The 21,210-nt window shown below is 46.5% G+C and overlaps 1 protein-coding gene across 1 annotated transcript; it reads left to right on the plus strand.

Moving 5' to 3' along the window:
• Positions 1–1,206: 1,206 nt before the first annotated feature.
• LOC144720562 (transcriptional activator protein Pur-alpha-like) lies at positions 1,207–2,890 on the plus strand. The gene is made up of 2 exons (XM_078597368.1): positions 1,207–2,174; positions 2,367–2,890. The coding sequence occupies exon 1, from the start codon at positions 1,240–1,242 to the stop codon at positions 2,164–2,166; it is 927 nt and encodes a 308-aa protein (XP_078453494.1). The 5' UTR covers positions 1,207–1,239; the 3' UTR covers positions 2,167–2,174; positions 2,367–2,890.
• The last annotated feature ends 18,320 nt before the right edge of the window (positions 2,891–21,210 follow it).

The raw sequence follows: 21,210 nt of genomic DNA on the forward strand, positions 1-21,210 counted from the left end.
CAGCAAAACTTTTTTTCCTAATATGTATAATGTAGGTGGAAACTTTAACTCAACAGAAACCAAAATGTTGGTACAGTGACTTAGTTGCTACATTAAAACAAAAGTAAAACATTATCACTAATTTTGTATTATTATTTTGACTCGGGATATCGTCTGTTCTCCCTAACTGTTCCTGTAATTTTCCACGAACGATTACTACAAAATAAACCCATTGAAAAAAAACGAGAACTAAAATACATCGCGATTTTACTGTATCCAGTCTCCACTCCTCACGCGTCCCCATTTGCTCCCCCCTCGCGTGTGATCTCACGAGATCGTGACGCGTACCCCCCTCCCCCGCACCCCTCCCCCCGTCTCTTAAACCAGCCCCGCCCCTTACCCTGCCTTTGCCTCGGCCACTCGTTCGTGCTCCTCCCGAATCTCCATTCTTGGCATCCGTCTCATTCACCCGCACGGCCTCGTCTCTTACCCGGGGACCTCTCCCACCCTACCCCCTGCACCACCGCACCACTCACCCCACTCACCATCAGTTTCCAACACTCCCCGTCTCTTTCCCGGGGACCTCTCCCACCCTACCCCCTGCACCACCGCATCACTCACCCCACTCACCATCAGTTTCCTACACTCCTCGTCCGCTCATCGTATTTGCAAACCGATCACCATCACCACCACCACCACGTATTACCCCGTCTCGTATACCGCGACTCTACCCCCCCCCCCCCGTCTCTGGCATACATCTATTCTCCACTCCAGGGCCCCCCACAACTTACTCATTCAGACCCCCCCCCCCACGTCTCCTGTATATCCCTGTCCACCCTCCAAAACTCACACCCCCTCTCTCTAACCCCTGCCATATAAACCCTCCTCTCCTCCACAGCCCCCCTAAATCCCAATTTCCTAACTCACTCTCCCACCCACACTCATTTCCCATATACACCCCCACCCCATATATACACCCCCACCCTACCCTGCGCCCCCCTACTCCCCAAAACCCACTCGAAATTTGCTAAACCACACCGCTCACCCACCAACTCTCCCACACACCCCCCCCAACCCCCCCCCCCACTCACCCATCCGCCCCCTCCACCACCATCCCATCTCTCCCCCCACCGCTGTCCCACCACTCCCCACCCCAACTCTGCCCGCCCCGCCCCTGACCACGCCCCCCGTGGCCCCGCCCCTTGCCCCCCCCCCCGTGGCCCCGCCCCCTCTCGTCCGCCTTGGAAGAAGGCTAATATCATGGCGGATAGGGACAGCGGCAGCGAGCAAGGAGCGGCGGGCGGCAGCAGCAGCGGCGGCGGCGGCATCATGCACCCCCTGCAGCAACAGCAGCAGCAGGAGACGCAGGAGCTGGCGTCGAAACGCGTCGACATCCAGAACAAACGCTTCTACCTGGACGTGAAGCAGAACGCCAAGGGCCGCTTCCTCAAGATCGCCGAGGTTGGCGCGGGCGGCAGCAAGAGCCGCCTCACGCTCTCCATGTCCGTGGCCGTCGAGTTCCGAGACTACCTGGGCGACTTCATCGAGCACTACGCGCAGCTCGGGCCCAGCTCCGCCATGAGTGGAGGAGGAGGAGGAGGCGGTGGTGGTGGCGGCGGTGTCGGCATCGGCAGCGGCGGTGACCACCAATCCCACCAGCAGCAGCTGCAGCAGCCGGACGAGCCACGCCGTGCCCTCAAGAGCGAGTTCCTGGTGAGGGAGAACAGAAAGTACTACATGGACCTCAAGGAGAACCAACGCGGGCGATTCCTGCGGGTCCGCCAGACCGTGAGCCGCGGGCCCGGCCTGGGTGCCCAGGGCCAGACCATCGCCCTGCCGGCACAGGGGATGATCGAATTCCGAGACGCGCTTGCCAAGCTCATCGATGACTTCGGCGTGGACGAAGAGCCCGCCGAGCTGCCAGAGGGCACGGCGGTGACGGTGGATAACAAGCGCTTCTTCTTCGACGTGGGTGCCAACAAGTACGGCGTGTTCATGCGTGTGAGCGAAGTGAAGCCCAGCTATCGCAACTCCATCACGGTGCCGCTCAAGGCGTGGGCCAAGTTCGGTGCCACGTTCAGTCGCTACTCCGACGAGATGAAGAAGATTCAGGAGAAGCAGCGTGAGAAGAGAGCCGAGCCCCTGGAGGAGGAGGAAGGAGGTGGCGACGATGGAGAAGAAGATTGATTCAATCGGTTGATGGTTTATTATTGTTATTGCTACTACTACCACCATGATTACTACTATTAATGTTTTCATTTTACGATTTTTTCCCCTCTCCCCCTCCCCCCTCCAAAAAAATAATGTTATGCCCATTCACAGTTTTGTTTTTAATAATTTTTTTGGTTTTTATTGTGGTTAATTTTTTTTGGTTTGTCGTTATTCAGAAGATGGAGCCCTTCTGCGTGGTGTTTTGGGGTTGGTGTGAGCGGTGTTGGGGGTTGGGATTTGGTGAAGGGGGAAGGAATGGGGGCATCTGTGGGTGAGATTTTAATTTGTCATCACTTGATTATTCTATTTTCGGAAACAGAAAAAACGAAAAAACTGCGAAACAAAAATATTCACAAGAATGATGGAGAAGAGAGAAAACGTAAGAAAATGCAAAAAGGAAAATGCCAATGTGAGAAACGAAGAGTGAATTGTGAATTGAACTTGGCTTGGACTGTCCTGTTCTCTAGTCATTCATCGTTTAAGGTGAAGACGTCACTACAGAGCAGAACAGCATCTGAAGATTAAAGTTCAAATCAACCACCACTCCTCCCGATGACCCCACTTTCACCACCACCTGTTAGCAGCAGCAGTGCTTTTGGAAGGTTTGTCGCATCTCGGCCTTCTGTTATCTTCTTGCGCAGTCCACAATCCCACATTTGCTGGAAGCAGTTGACATGAAATGTCCTAGACATTGCTAATGAGCACTGTTTTTTCGTACTTGTTTCGTATAGGGGCGGGGGGGGGGAGTTGACAAAAAAAGAAATATCTTAACGTATTTTAATTTAACATTTCCTATCCCAAAAGGTAACTTACGTTTTATAATGACTGTGCAATTTGAGTGGCGAAAAAAAACATTCGAATAGTATGCACACTATCGTTTTATGTCTTTTGATTGGATTTTATGTAATAGCTTGGCACAATCAGAATTGGGGTTCTATCAAAGGCTAAACAAATGTTATCCAGCCACTACGGACTCGTGGTTTAAGAATGAAAAATGCGTGTTATTTGTGTTTAGGTTAAATATATACAACACGGTCGCTGCTGCATCATTGCAAATGCAGGTCCGCCCAAAGTTTGCTTATTTTTAACTGCAAAAGTAAACCACGTAAAGCAATGTACATGTTCGTTTTTTAGCCAGTTCAGTGAGCTCAGACCATGTATGGCCCCAAAGAATTCCATAGTTTGAATGGAAGGCATTTTTTCGCTATTCTTTGTAATAGTTTTGGAGTTGCCACCGATCCAACAGCGAGTGTCCGGACACAAATGTAGGCCACGTCGATTGTGGGATTGGGTTATTATATAGCTATATATATTTTACGGTTGTAAAAAAAAAATATGCGACGACACAAAAAAGAATATCTATTTACGTGGCAGATTTTTATTTTATTTTACGAGGTCCGTGGCCCAATAGCCTCCCATTAATTGACCCCCCTCCCATTCTCCCACCCCGCCGCACATCTCAACCTGACCTTGGGCTCATTTTCTGTGTTGCTAGGTGGGGTTCAGAGTCGGGGATGGGCAGGCAATGCACAAATTGAGTGTTTTTGTCGACTGGATTGCTAATGGATAATGTTCCATTGGATTTTTCTTTTGCTACATTGCAACCTAACAGTGTGTTGCTGTGGGATGAATTTGTGTGTCCATCACAGGTTTGAAATTAAAAACAAAAGCGGTGGTCTCAAAAGTTGTAGTCAACCATTGTGATTCTTGTAAGCAGAAGGCCCAAGGTAGGCAGCCAGGAAGGACAACAAAGTTCCAATATATGCTGCTATTTATATATAAAACCAATTACAACACCTGTTTCGTCATTGATAAATGTATGTTACCGTAACTCATGAGCACCTCCATAACTAGGACAACTTGTAATCCGGGTGTAGTGCAGTACTTGCTAGAATTGCAGTTTGTTTGCATTGTTGTGTACAGAAACGGCAACAATTGGTGCGGCTTTGCTGGCGTATTGGGTGCCAACCAACTCTTAAGATGCCAGCACGCCTTTCTACACTCAGCCTCTCGGCATGTGTCTATACACTCAGCTCATTGGACGTCGTGTTAAGGCAATAATATACATAGATATAAACAACATTAGAAAGTGGTCGGGGGTAGTAAGTCATGAGTTTTTGAGCCTTGCGTTTGTGCGTTAACTTAATGTTAAGTCCATTTAGAAACGCGCAACTCTTATAACCTAGGCTATTTGGTTTTTCCCAGTGTGTTTTTTTTACATTTCTGCTGGCTGACTTGGCACCGTGTTAACCCTTTCCTGACGGGTGGAAGTGTCGGAAATGGACTGTCTACAACCGGGCAAAGTGAATTAATAAGCGGGCATTCTAAATGCATGGCCCATCATGTTTCACTCAACAAGACAAGTTTTTTTTTTTAAACTGGCATTCCGATTGGCTCGAATGCTCGTGTTCTCGCTTGTGTTGTCCTTCCAAATGTGTCGGTAACATACACGGGTGGCGTGAATTGTTTGCAGAGTTCTTGGGTCTCTGCAGTGAAATTCAAATGTAGGTCCACGTTGGCTTGCAATGCCGATTGTAGGAATGGGGTTAAACAGCTGTCTTAAGTGGTGTGACACACTGTAAGTGAACTTTGAACTTTGGCTCGAGAAACTGGGTTCAATTTCACAGGCTGTACAAATTGGCCATTGCCACGAGTCCTCTACAGTGCAGCGTACACTTTCAGGAGGATATGATTGAGAGGAAAAAAAAGCGGAGTTTGGTTTGTAAAACAAAAATGTTTCCAGTAGAAATGTTAACATTGTTTGTTATGCTTTTTCATTTGGGTTTGACTGCGATAACATTAACTCGCCAGCACCAGGCTAGCTTCAATGTCAAATGAGAAGCCACAGACATTGTGCCAGAATTTGGAGGATAATGCAGAGCGAGGTTGATGGGTTTGCCTGTAGTGATGCAGCAACACTCGCTTTGCATGAACTGGACGACTTAATGTTTACAGTCTCTATAATTATTGCAGGTTTGCTAAAATGGCTGCCGTAAAAGCCCACTCGTGTATTTTTTTGCTTGGTTTCATTACCTTTCCTCTTAACCGAGAAGCATTTTCAAGATTGTGATTTTTTTCTTTTCATTTTGGTGGTTGGTTAAGTTGGGCGTGGGCCAGTAACAGGCAAACTTAGGGCAGACGAACATAAATGCCTGTTATTAAAGTTTAAACCTGATTGTGTCAAAATATAAAGAATGCGAGGATTGGCGTTTGCAGCGTGGTGTTGGTATGTTAATATTATAGCGATTCCAATTTCCCTTTTTCCCCCTTTGCCCTGCGGCCTTTAGAGTAAATATCCTGCTTTGCAGGCGTTTAGTCTGGTGGCCCGGTGGGTTTTCTTTTTTTTGTTCTTCTGTTGTACGGCGGATCTCCGTTTCCCTGTATGTATGTTGAAGTGCTTTCGCGCGCCGTGCGTAGCCTACCGTGCTAATCAGCGGTGTGTGAGAGACTCGAACGCTGCAGTAGCGGTGAGCGTTATCACGATGCGACAGGATTTCCGAATTCAGCACGGTCGTGCAGTTAAGTGCCGTCGCCTGGCCTCTGTGATACAGTTTTACTGCGCACGTTTATGACTTTGCTTCCCAATTATTCGCCGTTTCATCTTCATTGATCAGTACGGACAAGTTTAATTCCGGTTGTATGCAGTGACGTAAAGAAAACAAATTCTCAAGTGCCCCCCACATGAAAACGGTGGTAAGGAAGGCTGTGACAAAGCTGAATGGCAGGTTCAATCCAAATACAACCTAAGTCTGCCAACGCATTTTTTGAGGGGTAGAGGGGGGATGCAATTTAACAACCAAGCGTTTCATACACAGCAGTGCACTATTATTAATGCAGTGGAGTTGCTTTTCCTAAAAAAATTCGGTATGGGGGGGGGGGATGGAAAAGGATGTGATTAATTTACAGTAATCGGGTCAAGCAACCCAGAAGGGGAGGCTTTTGGCACTCCGCTGTAACTTAAAACTCGAGAGAGGGTTTTTCATTTGAACGTTGGATGCCTCCTTGTTGCTTGGGCTCTGACGCATCATTGCAGAAGCAATGATGGTTCCCACAGGCCAAAAGAAACGCATTGGCCGAGTGAACGGAGAGCTGCCACGCAACCTTCGTGCACTGCCACCTAGTGCTGCTGATGCCAACTAGGAAGCTTTCCTCTTCCCTTTCAAACGTAATTATTATTTCTCACTCAGTTTTAAGGCTTATGAAATCAGAATTCAGCATTCCTTGTTTTTTTTTTGCTACGTTGTAATTCCTCAATCTCCCATGTGAAACTGTAGGTATATCTCGGTTTATCTTAGGTGTCTTTAGAATGTAGAGTCACGGTAAAAAACTATTTGTGTTTTTGTCTTGCATGGGCACTGTTTTTTTTATTAAAGTGGTCATCAAAGTTTAACAAGGATAAAGCAATGTACATTTTTGGTTAGTATTAAATGTAAGTGAGATGTAACTTCAAGCCTATGAATATTCCCAATGAAAATTATTGTGAAATGGATAGCATTTACTTGCATTTTTTAAAAATACGTCAATGGTGCTAACATTAAAACAGAAGATATTGCTGTGCTACAATGAATGTACTTGTGCACATTTTGACCTTTTTATTATTTTGTAAGGAACATAAAAAATACACGAGAATGAATTCCTATTGTAATTTAAACTGAAGATCTTAAATTTGCACCAGGTGTACAAACATAAAATGTGAGGATTTTCAGGTGACATTAAACATTTGGGAGATATACTTTATCTTATCATACATCTCGGAGTGTAACGTACTTAAAAAAATGGTAACTGGGGGAAAAGGTTTCTCTGTAATGCCTGTGGAGTATGCTTTCAAACTTTCTAAATGCTGGGCAGGTGATTTGATCTTCTAATGCGGTGCTGTGCACCTTGTAGAGCAATGAAATTTAGATACATTTCTTTGGCCTCTGGGTATTTGAGAAATGTAAGCTATCATTCAAGCTTCTGTTTTGGGTCGAGTAAATATTAAGTGATGCGAATAAAGGAAATGATTCCAATATTGCATGTGGCAATCAAACAACTGCTTGCAACCTTAAACTTGGCAGTCTTGGCCTAACAAAATCCGGACAGCTTCGGTGTCATTGGAAGCATTTCCGACGGAAGTTTTAACATACGTGATTACAAATCCGGTTAGCCTACACAATTAGGAAGGACATGCAGTTGCTAAGGAATCATTTTTCTTTTGGAATTGAAAATTATCATCTTTGCTTGCCCCGCTGCGGGGTGGGGGGGGGTAAAAGCTGCTACAAGTCATCGGCACGCTACCACGTGTGCAATTCCCTCGCCACGTGGGACGAGCTCGACATCACTGCTGCTGGAAGTGCGTCATTTATGCACTTTCCTGGCTGCTGCAACTACTGCGGCCAAAGTTTGTGCTTGTCTGTGTGTGTGTGCGCGCGCACGCGTGGAAGCATGGGTTTCAGAATGTCAGATGGTTCTTGGTGGTGGGAGGGGAGGGGAAGGAGGTGAGTGACGAGAGTTGCTTTTCCCCTTGTAAAGTCAATGGGACGGTCTGACTCTCTGGCACGTCGAGCGGCAGCAGTCCAGGACTATAAACTTGTAACAAGAAGTGCACGGGCCAGCAAAGCTTTACGGGCAGGCCAAGTCCCAGGCAATGATGCAGGGTCCCCTTGTCAGTATCTTCATTCTGTGTTCCTGCAATTGTTGCCAGCCCCCATTCATCCACTACAGTTGATCCATCTGTATATACTCTTTTGAAAAAAGGCTTGATTTGTACAGTACAAAGAAAACAAAAGGCCTTCCCAATGAATACCGCTTGGGTTACTAATTTAGGCAGGGTTCCTAACTTCATGCGGAGCAGTTACAGAATATATTCTTTGGTAATTGTGCATTCTTCAGCTACTGGCTTTTGCCGTATATATGATGCTCCAAAGGCAAACGGAGGAGGGGGGGTTAAAGGTCGTTGTCTAGACAGTTCTGAGTACTAAGAACGAGGAAACCCGAAGCGAAAATTCAACCTCTGTTGAATGTGCTGCTAATGGATGATCGATTATGTTGATGTGTAACTCCAGGTTCCTTTCTAGAAATTAATTGCAGGAGTTCGTAGTCATCTGTTCTCGATAGGCGAAGGTGCTATCAGCATGCTTTACAACAGGCCCGACAAGATCCCGTTGCGTACGTGTAAATACCCCGAGACTGTATTCAGCATATTATTCTTTATATAATATTAACGATGATAACGGTAATGACATGTAAATTAGTGAATCGACGAATGATTTTTAAACAGAAATACCAAATCTGAAATAGGTGGTTGAAGCGTTCTAAAATATAATTTAGCGGTATTTTTGTGACATCTCTAGGTGATGCTTTTTCCCCCTTCCCTGTGTACGCTTTACCAATGCATTGTCCGGTGGTGATGGGCTCCAGCAGTCGGTGAAGGCCAGAGCTGACCATAGCTTTTTTTTCCAGGGAAGAAAATTAACTTGAGCAGTTTGAAACATCTATGTTGTCCTTTGGAATTTTTTAGAGCTGGGATTTCCAGATTATTGAAGTATTCGATTACTCTGCCGATTTATTAGGTTTGATGACTTAGGCAATTGGATGACATGAAAGTACTTGAGGTGGGGGTGATGGGCGGAACTTGGTAATATCGGCGTCTTTCCAAGTGGCTTTGTGGGGCGTCTCTCATCTTCGGGAATCAAGATCTAGTGATGGCCGTTATATTTAAAGGGGCACGGGTAATCCACCCAATGGACTACAATTTCCAGTCAATTTATTTGGCTCGATCGACTCATCATCCCAGCTCTATAAATGTTTAACTTTTGTGGCTCGCGGCTATGCAGAGGTGCTGACCCCCCCCTCCTTACAAAGCATTAACCGTTGGGAGGAGGTATGATCGCCCCCTCCTGCCTCGGCGTTTTATTCTTAAACTAACATTTAACAATAGCTTATGGGTTTTTTGTGTGTCCCAAGTGCTGCTGAAGCACATCTTGTTAAAAAAAAACAAGACCTGTCCGTGGTTTTTGTTGATTTGTTTCTGCCTTGGAGGCAGTCCTTGTTGCTGAGAATGCGAAAGGCTTCTTCTGATTGACATTCTTATGGGCATTGAAATAGACTTTGCATCGGTTGTTTTTTTTCTTGAGCGTTGATGCAGACTTTAAACAATTTGTCAAAAAATGTTGTACGGATTCAAGTTGACGCTGTTTGATCTTTGCGTACAATAGGGGGGGGGGGGGTATTGTCACTCGCTACAAATCGTTGATGGACTCGGGAAAGGTGGGAGGGAGATAAGGGGGAGGGGCTTATGACATTCAGTTCATCACTTGCTTTATGCAGTCGGAGCTTGTCTATCAATATCGGGAGCTTTGTCGTCACCTGTGGGCAGAGGGAAGCTATTTCACCCCCTTCACTTAGGGACGTCACCGACCACAATCCCGAACCGTAATCTTGTCATTGTGTTTTGTTTTTTTGCGACTCCTTGATCCGTCGCATACATGCACAATAGTAGACCAGTCAGCCGGATTGTAGTATGCGTTAGCCTGCTATCTAATCTGAACAGTTCTGTTGTTGCTTAACGTTATTATTTTTTTAGTCTAATTTTGTAAAGTTGCAGTGTGCTTACAAATAACGATTTTGCACAATGGGATTCTTCTCCAGAGGTGAAATGTGGCCTATTGGGATGCAATATAAACACGCCATTGGACAATCCAACCGTTTTCAGCTTGCATTTTAAATGCGTTTTGAAACAATAGCAATGCCTTATCACTACGGTATACGTAATGTTTACAGTAGATACACAAAAACCAAAAAAGGACATCAATATTGAAACGAAATCGCATATGTACAGCTTACCGTAAAACAGTACAATAAAATCATGAGTTTTGCGAATCAATAGGTTTACGGGACACCTTTTGCAACTCAACTCTCGTGTCCTGATTTGACAGCCGCAGGTGCAAAATTGAGAGCTTTGAATTCCAACAGTTTTTTTTAATTTTGTGTCAATTTAAGGAGAGAAACCCCTCCCAACAGAGTTATTTCACAAACGTGTATAGACTACGTAACATCACGTCTTGAGCATAATAACCTCTACATATATATTACATAAAAAAAAATGCGTATCTATGGAGGCCAGGCATGCGGTGTCTGAAACGTTGTAGCACTTTAAAAAAAATACAAACTAAAAAAAGTCAAAAGTCCACGATATTAAACATATATATACGTATTCTGTCGCCATGCTTTGTGACCCAGCTTCGCATATCCCACGCAGTTGAAAGCTCCCCCCCTTCCCCCCCCTCTCCCCTCGTCCCCTCCCCCCCCAAAATGAACACTTTACCGCATCGGTTTAAATGTGTACGGGGTCTCGTCTGTATTTAGCGTTGCGAGTTTGTAGATTTACTAAGAGTAACTTACTCTGTGTGCGTGCGTGTGCAGTGTGCGCGCGTGTCATGGATATAGAACTTTGGAATAAGCTGGTGTTTAGTGACATATACATTAGCAGCGGATCGAGTGGCATGTTGAACGCACGCATACGAAATTGGATGTAAAAGAAAAACATTTACAGTTGATGCTTGTTAAGTTTTATTTTAAGTGCTAGATTTTTCGTGATTTGACCCCCCCTCCTCCTCCCTAACCTCTCTTCCACCCTTCGTGTGTACTTTTCTTTTTAAGTCACAAGCCGATTAAGTGTTTATTCCATAGTTGCTCCCCCCCCCCTTAGTTTTGGATAAAATAAGTATATTTAGCTTTGTGGGTGCATATTTCTCAAGCGGTGTTGCTTTTTTTCTTCTGCCTGCTGTATAATGCGCAGAGAGGTAAGAAACCCAGTGACTCGCGTGTTAGCAAAGAAATACAAAGTCTGATTTAAATGAATAACGCTTGTGTTTTTGTTCAAAGTGGACTGTGGAAGAGATCATTTTAAAGGCTGTAAAACAAAAAGAAGGTTCACTGAGGCGAAGGAAGAGTCGCGTACAATATAACGTGCGCGCGTATAGCGCATGTAACAGCTGAGCTTAATCCTTGTTACAACTATTTTGGTAAAGATTTCTTGTATACTGACTGGTTATGAGGTTCTTCAAAAAAAAAGCTGGCTGTGACTACTTTATAGGACTTTATAGCAAACTATAGAGCGCGTCCGTAAAGACCAATGCAGACATAAAAATCTTAGAGACTTGCACTATGAAATAAAAAAAACATAAAATATAAAGTTCTATTCCGTTAATAATCTATCTGTGGCAAACCACAATCAGAAATTGTGCTGAATTTGCCACGTGTTATGGTGCTAATGACACACTTGCCATCACTTTATTGATGTGTAGGTTAACCCTATATTGATTGTGCTTGAAGTGCAGTTCAATTTAAAATGCACATGGTTTTTACTTGCATAATACAATATATTGAAGTTCCTTATTATTACTACTACTACGTTCTTTTATTTTTCTTCGTTAATTAAAAAAAGGTTGTAACTTCACGAAGCTTGGCTAATATGTTGATGTTATTGTGGCATTGTTTGCGCGTGCGGCTCATTTACCCATCCACCCCTCCTCCTCCCATCGGCCCCAATTTCCATCCCTCCTATAGGCGAACTGAAATTCAGAATGTGGTGTATGTCCTCGTCAGTTTGTGTGTGTGCGTGTTGTGTACTGATGTGTAAAGGCGTGTGTCTCAATGTCACCTCTTACCGTCCACGTTGTTCTCACACCGCTCCGTTACGTCGCTTGAGCGCCGGTGTGGTTGACATATAGAATTATATGTTTTATACACTGCTCCAATACTCCTAATCAACAAGGGCATCCCCGTATAGACGCACACACACACACACAAAATCATCTCATTATCTTGTGTGAATTAACAGAAAAAAACGAATAAATAAACACATTCAAGAATACAAAATTGCCAAAGCAGCTTCTGCGTACGTTACGACAATACATTTGGGTACGTTTTTTTGGGGAGGGTGGGGGGTGGAGTTATTTTAAATACAAGTATCTCCTTGTGCTGGTGCTTATTTATTAGTAAATGATACCTTAATACGTAAGAAATATATCTACATTTTCTATGAAGTTATTTTATACATTACAATGCTTTAGGACGGAATTGTTTTCTTGTCTTGCTAATGTATAGCAAGCTAAGCATTTGTATACATGCATATCTATGCGCGCACGCACGCGTGTGTGTGTGTGTCCTGGGCCTCCCCTAGCTCGACTCGGCCTCAAATGAGTACCTGGTGCGATATGTAAATGTCGCCACTAGGGAGACAAAGGTGGCCGGGCGTGGTGCTGGCCACCCACGTCCTCGTGTGCCGTGCCGGCCTTCATGGGTGCTCGCTAAAGGCACTTTGCGTGCCTCAACAGTCTGTGAAGGCTACACGGAGGGAGAGAGGGGGGGATATTTCACGGTGCGACCACCTTCCAACTGGTGTCGCGTGATGATGTAGCATGAACTAAAGTGGCATTACAAGTTTCCATCCATACACACGCACACTGCAAAAGGCACGGGTGTTGTGTGGCTTATGCAGTATATATGCAGTACTTGTTCTATACATGTGTATTAGGTGGTCACTTAGTCTTATCCGTCGTAGTGAATGTCAAAACACTTCCGTAGTGTTTATTATAAAACTCCCGCTTTTTACACGATTACCTGTTCTCACTTTATTACGATTACTTTCGCGTGAAATGATTGTGTAACGTTATTCTGCGTGTCAACTACTGTATACACTCCCAATGCCGCAAATCCGCGCTTTAAAATTACACATATACTAAATCGGTTCTGTGGAAAGCAATCCCTCCGCTTAGTTCTGTGTGTGTGTGTATGAACTATACATCAACACAATGGCATATCTGTATACGAATTCCATGCCTACATGCACATGCAGACGGGCGAGTGGCGTCAGTTAGTTGCATTGCGGTCAAACTCGGAATTCGCGAAACTTTTTCGCGAGCACCGCCTTGGAATTCTACCATCGGTGTCCTGAACATTCTGACCGGCCGCCGCGTTCAGTACCCTCGCCGAGTGTACGATCCGAAGGCGTTTTTTGTTGTTCCTTCATAACGGGGCTGTGAGATTCGTTTGTGTTTGTTGTGAGTTTACACGGCAGGGCGGTGGAGCGGCATTGACGGCAATGCACAATCAACAAAAACTCGACATTGTGTAATTCACACTGCCCCTAAAAAGCTACAAAAAGAATATATAATAGGCAACGTTTCAGGCAATGGCCCAACATCTTCTAAACGTACAGCGCATTCGAATATGTCGAGAAGGGCACGTTGGAAATTGTGAGCGATTTTCATTTTTTTTCTTTCAGATTGTTTTGGGAGCGTTGTGACTTACCCATAATAATAATAATACACTACCTGCTACACGCCGCGTATCGTGTGTGCCCCATGTTTATGCGTGCACCCGTCCGCTCTACACTTAACATAGACAGACGCTCGTCACTTTGCTTGTACGTAATGAATGTTGCGCATCAACCGACACACGCTGTTTAGTATTGCTCTGCTCTACATGGCGATGTAAAACTGCGTCTCGTATTACTACTATACTCGCACAGCAGAATTAGTCGTCGGTATATATATTAGTAGTTATATATATTAGAACGCGTTTACGTAGCTGTTAATGTACGCGATTTTGGCACACACAAAAAACTCGGCACGGACTTTAGTTCCGGTTAGCTGACATGGAAATGACATCGCAGTCAATTGGCGACCACTTTCGGAGGGGATGGGGTGGGAGGGGCGGGTACTACAGGCTACATGAATCGCATGCACAGGTGTTGATAAGCTGCCGTGCAGGTGTAGCATGGATAACTCCGTGCGTTCATTCATCGCGGTCACAAATGCGCGTCGCTGCTCAGTGCTGTTGGACACGTCCGTTGATTTGACGCGTGTGGCTTTTCATTCCCGAATATCATCATCCTTGACACGCGCAGTTACGCCGAGTCGGGCTGCTGCTGCTGTTGTTGCCGTGCCGTTGAAGACGCGATTTTCCTTGCGTACGGCAGGCATCTAACGGTAACGTACAGAGCGATCCATTTACAGATACCCCACTGAATAATATGGAGAAATTAGAGTGCAGGCATCGGGGGTAAAACAACCAGTTTTTTTTTAAAAACACATTTACATCGTCTTCCATCAACAGCAATGCTATGACGACCCGGTCGCTGTTTCCAATAGTCAATCAGCTGTTGAGAAGAAAGTGAAAGGGTCATTGGACAGTAATGGGGTATCTGTAAATGGTTAACCGTGTTGTGTGTGTATATATACACACATGTTAACGGACGTCTGCAATGGGAGTCTACGGTCACCTGGCGAGTGTCTATGCCCCAATGTCATCTTGACATGCAAAGCATGCTGGGGGCGCTCCCATTGTCTTGCTGTTGAAAATACAATTTGCGTGTGTAAAGTATCATCATTAACGAGTCCGTAGGCGCGCGCGTGTGTGTGTGAGTATATAGCTGTGATGTTTTTGCGGGTTGTACCGCGGGTTGTACGGCTTTTGATGTCGAACGATTCGATCCACGTGCTGGTAGCTTCAATTCCCAATTGGTGTTACAGCCCGAACAGACGCCGATCAGAGAGCTAAACAGCGCAATCACGCAGAAGTATGTCTCTGAGGCGCGAATAGCAAGCAGGCGTGCAAAGGGAGACAAAGGCGGCCGGGCGTGGTGCTGGCCACCCACCCCCTCGTGTGCCGTGCCAGCCTTCATAGGTGCTCGCTAACAGCACTTGCCCCTTGCAGTTTGTTAAGGCTACACGGGGGGGGGGGGGCTTTGTCTTTGTATGTATGCATCTCTTGACATATTCGTACGCACATGTGTGTAGAGCTGCACACACGCATCACTCGGTGTGTTATGTTGTCCGTGTCATGCAGGCGGTCAATAGGTCAACGGTTCGGGAGTGGATGCGGTTCGCGCCGACACTTTTTGCGAGGTCTTTTCCGAAGTTGCATTGTTATCTCCCGTCCGTGTGTACCACAACCAAAAGGCATGAACACCACGGCCAAAACACATCTCAGCAACGTGTTCTTGCAACCGTTGACCGCACTTTGTACGCATCTAATTGCGTACTATACCCGTGCACACAAACCACACACATTGAGTGTACGTATTATAATTATAGTAATAACAGCACCGATGGTTTCCGATATTAAGAAGCACCCACAGGCGCCCAGACAGGGTTAAATAAACAGCTGCTGCATTGCCGCAAATGTTTTAGCCGGGGCCCGGATTGTGCAATCTTTTTGCTTTCTTGTTTTTTACGCGAGGCATCGCGGTTCATTGAGGCCCTCTTTATATTTACAACGATAACACCGGACCGACCATCACCCGTCGCATCAATAATCACAACAACAGCAACAACAGAAAACCCATGCCTTTTGACTATACATTGGAGCAGTGTAGGCGAGAGTTAATTGTATGAATGGACAGTAAAAACAAGAATTGCGTTGTAAAGCTGTGCACGCACGTAAGCGTGACTTTGATTTGACCAAGTTTACCCCCACCCCGCTAAAACCATGAACATCCTATAAGCCATGCACCCCTCCCCCCCGTCTTTGTATCTCTCCGTGTTTGTGTATAAATGTGTACTCTGCAAAATGATCTCTTCCAAACACGCTCCAAAACATCATCTATCCACACCCGTCCTGTTGTTGTGTATTCCTTCGCATCTCGTAACTTGGGTATGGTCTGTTTTTTGCAATGTCCATTGCAATGTATTACTTGATCATTTGTGCTCGTATTATTTGTGTTTTACTGTTGTAGGTTTTATTTTTCAAAACATTTCTTTCTCGTTTGTCGCTTGGCCTATATGATGTATGGAAAGATGCCTTTCTTTATTACGTCGTTATATATGCTTTGCTTAATATGAATAACAAAACAAGACAACAAAACAAGACAAAACCGGGGTTCTGCATACTTTGGAGCGTAGCGCTGAATCTTCTGACCAACTCTTCTGCTCTTTAACAAGACTCGGTGCTAATTTGAGTCTTTTATATTTTATTTTAGTCTGATTGCTTTCATGTACAACTTGTATTAAAAATAAAATGAAACCCCAACTGTCCGTCTGCTTGCTTGTATATGCTTTCACGAGATGCGCTGTATAACGTATACATAAGTTATCGTCCTCACTACATACCAGCACGCCACACACACACACACATCTACGCGCGCTCATGCCTACAAATATCTTGATTGTGTGGAGTGATTCATTTCAGCCGGAACGATCCTGGGACAATTCGGAACGGTGGTCTGGGATTTATTTTGACACCACACATTTTGTCCTGTTGTGTAATCGATTGTTGTATGTATATTTACATTATACATATAACGGTAAACTTGCTCATAGGATTATAAGCATATACAAATGTACGACGATGTATGATTATTCTGGGTACGCGTACAACTCGCACTCTAGTGGTAGTGGTAGTGCCTTGCGCCAATACTCTTTACTCCACGCCAGCGTTCCGGGCAAATATTGAGTGAGAAATACTCTTTGGTTCTTTCGGTAAAGTCACGTAGATGGGATTTTTTAAAAATGAAAATAACTAAATTAAATCACGACGTTTCGGAGGCAACACAAGCTCCCGTCATCAGGTGGAACAGCCACCGCAAAATTACTGTAGTGAGTAGTTTCTCTACGTAGTGAGAAACTGAAGTCCAAATTCTGTGTGCGCCTGTTGGTTATTTACTTAAACATGGGTTGTATCTTAGCCCCAGCTGCGGTAATGAAGCACAGGGCACGCATACCACAGATCATGGGTCTAAATATGCCAAGCGTTCGTGAACGAGCTTTGAATACCATGCGTACCCGTGTGTCAAGAACCAACGCGCGTCATGTCTGCACGCAAGGATGACGTGATCGGTGTTTAACTTTGAACGCGCATAGATTGGTGTGGGGATCGGTAGTGAAGCGGTTAGCGCGCCGTGCTACGAACCAGAGTTCGATTCCCGCTCACGGCCAACACCAGTGACAATTGTCAGAACCGGTCATCGTCGTCCCCTAGGTCGACTCAGCCTCAAATGAGCACCTGGTACATTGTGTAAACATCGCCACTGGGGAGACAAAGGCGGTCGGACGTGGCGCTGGCCTCCCTCGTATACCGTTCCGGCCTTCATATGTCCTCGCTAACAGCACTTGCCCCAACAGTCTGTTAGGGCTATATGGGGGATCTTTGGTAATATCGTGCTGGCTCGGAGAGCTCGATTGTTCAGTAAACATGTGTCTTATTTTATTTAACAAAGCGTTGAACTTTGGGAACTTGCATTTAGGAAGAAAAAAAACCCAACATTTCATGGGAAGCATTATGCTCACTCGCATCCCTGTGTCGACACAGATTATTACGTAACATCCAATTTGTAGTAAATGGCCTCTCTACCAAAGCGGTGGTAGCATGTTCAAAGATAATTGACGCCGAATCTACGTACACGGTTCGTAGGCCGTCTACGCTCTACGTTTCCCTCCCTATCAAAGACGAAACCTCCCCGCCACCCCACCCCGTCCCATTTCCCCTGCACCCCTACCCCCTCCCAGCCACAAGACAGGCGTAAAATGAACCTCATGGCGGGACCCCGGGGTCCCAAATAAACGGAAGTAAAAAAAATGGTATTTAATTCATTTATTTTTGGCGACTCCATCCCACCGCGCACACAAACGCCGCGACCCGCTTGGCGCGGATCATTCTGTTGCCTTGTCGTCTAAGCGCAGCGGCGAGGACGAATGCGCAGAAGAAACAAAACTTTGAAACTTTTATTAGCGCATCGTGCAGAGCTCGTCGAGAGGAATAGATCGCCGTGTCGTTCGCCTTCGACAGACATACAATGACGTCGCAACGCAGTTTATGCGAGAGCCGGGGGCTTATGGAACCCCGGGGTCGCGCCATAAAGTTCAAATATAAACGGACCTCAATGCCACACTCATCTCATACAAAACCCAATAAAAATACACAACAGTAAAACAAAACTTCCTGGAACTGTCATTTAAAATGTTAAAGCAATGCCTGAAACTTTTTCTTGTTAGCGGATCGTTGATTCGAGCGAATACTTAAGTAGATTTATTTAGCCAGATGATAATGTCTATACCATATTGCAATGCATTCATTTTACAAAACACATGTAAATATAATTGCGTATTTAACGTTATTGGCACCAAATTTATATATTTTTGATAGCGCTTATGTATGAGAATAAGTTGCGAGTGTACATTTTAATGATAAGGGTGGGATGTAACACATGCATACAACAGCATATACTCTTGCAAATTATGCCACGGGGTCTTTAACGTCTACTCTTGAAGCAAGCGACGGCGGCGGCGTTTTGGTGTTCACAAAATTCCTCCGTGAATTAATGAGCGGACGGGTGCGGTAATCCAACCGTGAGTTGAGCAGATGGTGCTGCCGCTGCACACACATACGGAAATAAACATTTTTAAACATCCCTGGACCAACAACAGCAATAACAAAAACCCCGTCGCCATATGGATGGAGTTCGAATTGCAGAAATGGTCTCTAAACGTTAGTGGCACTAATTGCAGAGCAGTGGAGCGTTCGCCACGGGGGTTACCAGTCAAGACTGATTACGCGTGCACTTGGGTTAATTGATAATTGATACACACACACAGGTAACGGGTGTGGCGATGATAGCGGTGAGGTTGCTGCAACTGCTGCGGTGCTAGACTCCCACCAGACCAGTTCTCCCGGGATGCTGTCGCGGGCTGGATCTGCCCTTCTGTCGGTCGAAAGCGCTCACGGTTTCGTAGGCACAAAATCGTCCAATTTCATTTAATCCGTGCGTGGCTTTGTGAGTCCTCTGGGTTTCTGTGTGAACCTTTGTTTGTGCGTGACCCGATGTGTCCTCCTCTATGTGAGTCTACAGGTTCCTGCGAGAAGAAGAAGAAACACCGCTGATCGTGAAGCCACTGTAACAGTTCTCGCTGATCATCTTTGCGAGTCGATGGGGCTCTGTGCGAGTCTGCGGGTCTCTCTGTGTGCGACTACGTTCTGCCGAGTCGGTGCGACAAAGCTCTTATGGTGAAGTCATTGCCGGCGCATCCCAGCTACTCAATGAATCCACGTGCACGCATCATTGCCCGAGACTGGAAAAACCGAGCCAATGTTGCAACGTGCACTGATGCAAATTAGTCTACGCGTGCTGTGTGCACACGCAGAGCCCACGTGCACATGACCCGTATGTCTGCGGTATGGCACGTATATCGTGCGCTCATAACAACTAACACAGGCGTTGGCTATGCGTGTATATATATACTGAAAATGAAATGCCAAATTGTCTTTAAAGAATATATTACAGCTTCTGGAACATATACGGCATTCGATTAACAGCGTGGCATTGGCGTCGTGGTTAAGGGTGCAAACGTAAAGTTTTGCGTGGTTGTGTCAATATGCGGGCGACTGGCAGGTGACCCCTAACCACTATGACAAAGGACAATTGTTTGTTTAAGTCTACGGGTCTCTTATGCGAGTCTTTGGGGGTCACTATGCGAGCCTATGCACCTTTAGGTCAGTCTACACGATATCTGAGACCGCTGACCCATCCGATAATTATTATTTGTTGGCAGCATTACCGATCTTCGTCACGGGGCCACTGAAGCGATCCGCCTCACCAGTCGACGGCCTCTCATCAGTCGGCAACCCACGAACGTGGCTCATCGACTCTCTGGCACCGCACGAAATAAAAAATTAACCCGTAAAAACAAAGTTTTTCACTAAATCCTTTATATGCGTGTTCAATGGGCCACAACCCAGCCCACATTGGTCTTTGAAACGGGCGGCTAGAGTCCTCTCGTCCTCTGGCTTGAGATGGCTGCCACCTATGAGTCAGATGATTGCCTGTCACCATTAAGCAATTGGTAATTAAATATTAAAAAAAATTCCTAGAAAGTGTAACATTTTGGAAAAAAATTTTCACGAAAAAAATTGTCACGCACAATGAGTCTGTGTGCAAATGTCAGCTCGATTGGATCACAGGAAGTGGGTTAAAAAACGACCGAAAGATTTGCACGGTCGTAAGCGCGCAAGCAAGCAAGCAAGTGAACTTAATATAAAGGATTTAAAAACAAAGACGAGGACCGCAATCAAGTAAAAGCGACCGTAAACCACTTGGGAGCGAGGCCGCTTGCTCTCGTCTAGAACGCTAACAGCTCACGAGCAATGACGGCGTGAGTTGGCAGGCGGGCAGCGCACGCGCGCACCGATGTGGTATCATCATTGTTGGTATTGTTGATGTTACTACACAGGCGCTCGCAACTCTTGTCACCTATATACAGGCGCAGAGGGGGGGGGGCAAGGCAGCTGCGATGTCCGTGTGGCTGCAGGTCTGGCGATTATCGCCGCCGCCGCGATAATACGGTGGGAGATGTAGGAGGGGTGGGTGGGAGATGCGGGAGGGGGTGGGAGATGCGGGAGGGGGTGGGAGATGCGGGAGGGGGTGGGAGATGCGGGAGGGGGTGGGTGGGAGATGGAGGAGGGGGCGGGTGGGAGATGCGGGAGGGGGCGGGTGGGAGATGCGGGAGGGGGCGGGTGGGAGATGCGGGAGGGGGCGGGTGGGAGATGGAGGAGGGGTGGGTGGGAGATGGTGGAGGTGTGGGTGGGAGATGCGGGAGGGGGTGGGAGAAGGAGGAGGGGTGGGTGGGAGATGGAGGAGGGGTGGGTGGGAGATGGAGGAGGGGTGGGTGGGAGATGGAGGAGGGGTGGGTGGGAGATGGAGGAGGGGTGGGTGGGAGATGCGGGAGGGGGTGGGTGGGAGATGCGGGAGGGGGTGGGTGGGAGATGGAGGAGGGGTGGGTGGGAGATGCGGGAGGGGGTGGGTGGGAGATGGAGGAGGGGGTGGGTGGGAGATGCGGGAGGGGGCGGGTGGGAGATGCGGGAGGGGGCGGGTGGGAGATGGAGGAGGGGGGGTGGGAGATGTGGGAGGGGGTGGGTGGGAGATGGAGGAGGGGGGGGGTCGGTGGGAGATGCGGGAGGGGTGGGTGGGAGGGAGATGCGGGAGGGGGGGAGATGGAGGAGGGGGGGATGGGAGATGCGGGAGGGGGTGGGTGGGAGATGCGG

The sequence above is a fragment of the Lampetra planeri genome, chromosome 9 (assembly GCF_965212315.1).
Source record: "Lampetra planeri chromosome 9, kcLamPlan1.2.h2, whole genome shotgun sequence".
NCBI lineage: Eukaryota > Metazoa > Chordata > Hyperoartia > Petromyzontiformes > Petromyzontidae > Lampetra > Lampetra planeri.

Coding starts and splice junctions, on each gene's coding strand:
- LOC144720562 (XM_078597368.1), top strand. CDS start 1,240: ATGGCGGATAGGGACAGCGGCAGCGAGCAAGGAGCGGCGGGCGGCAGC.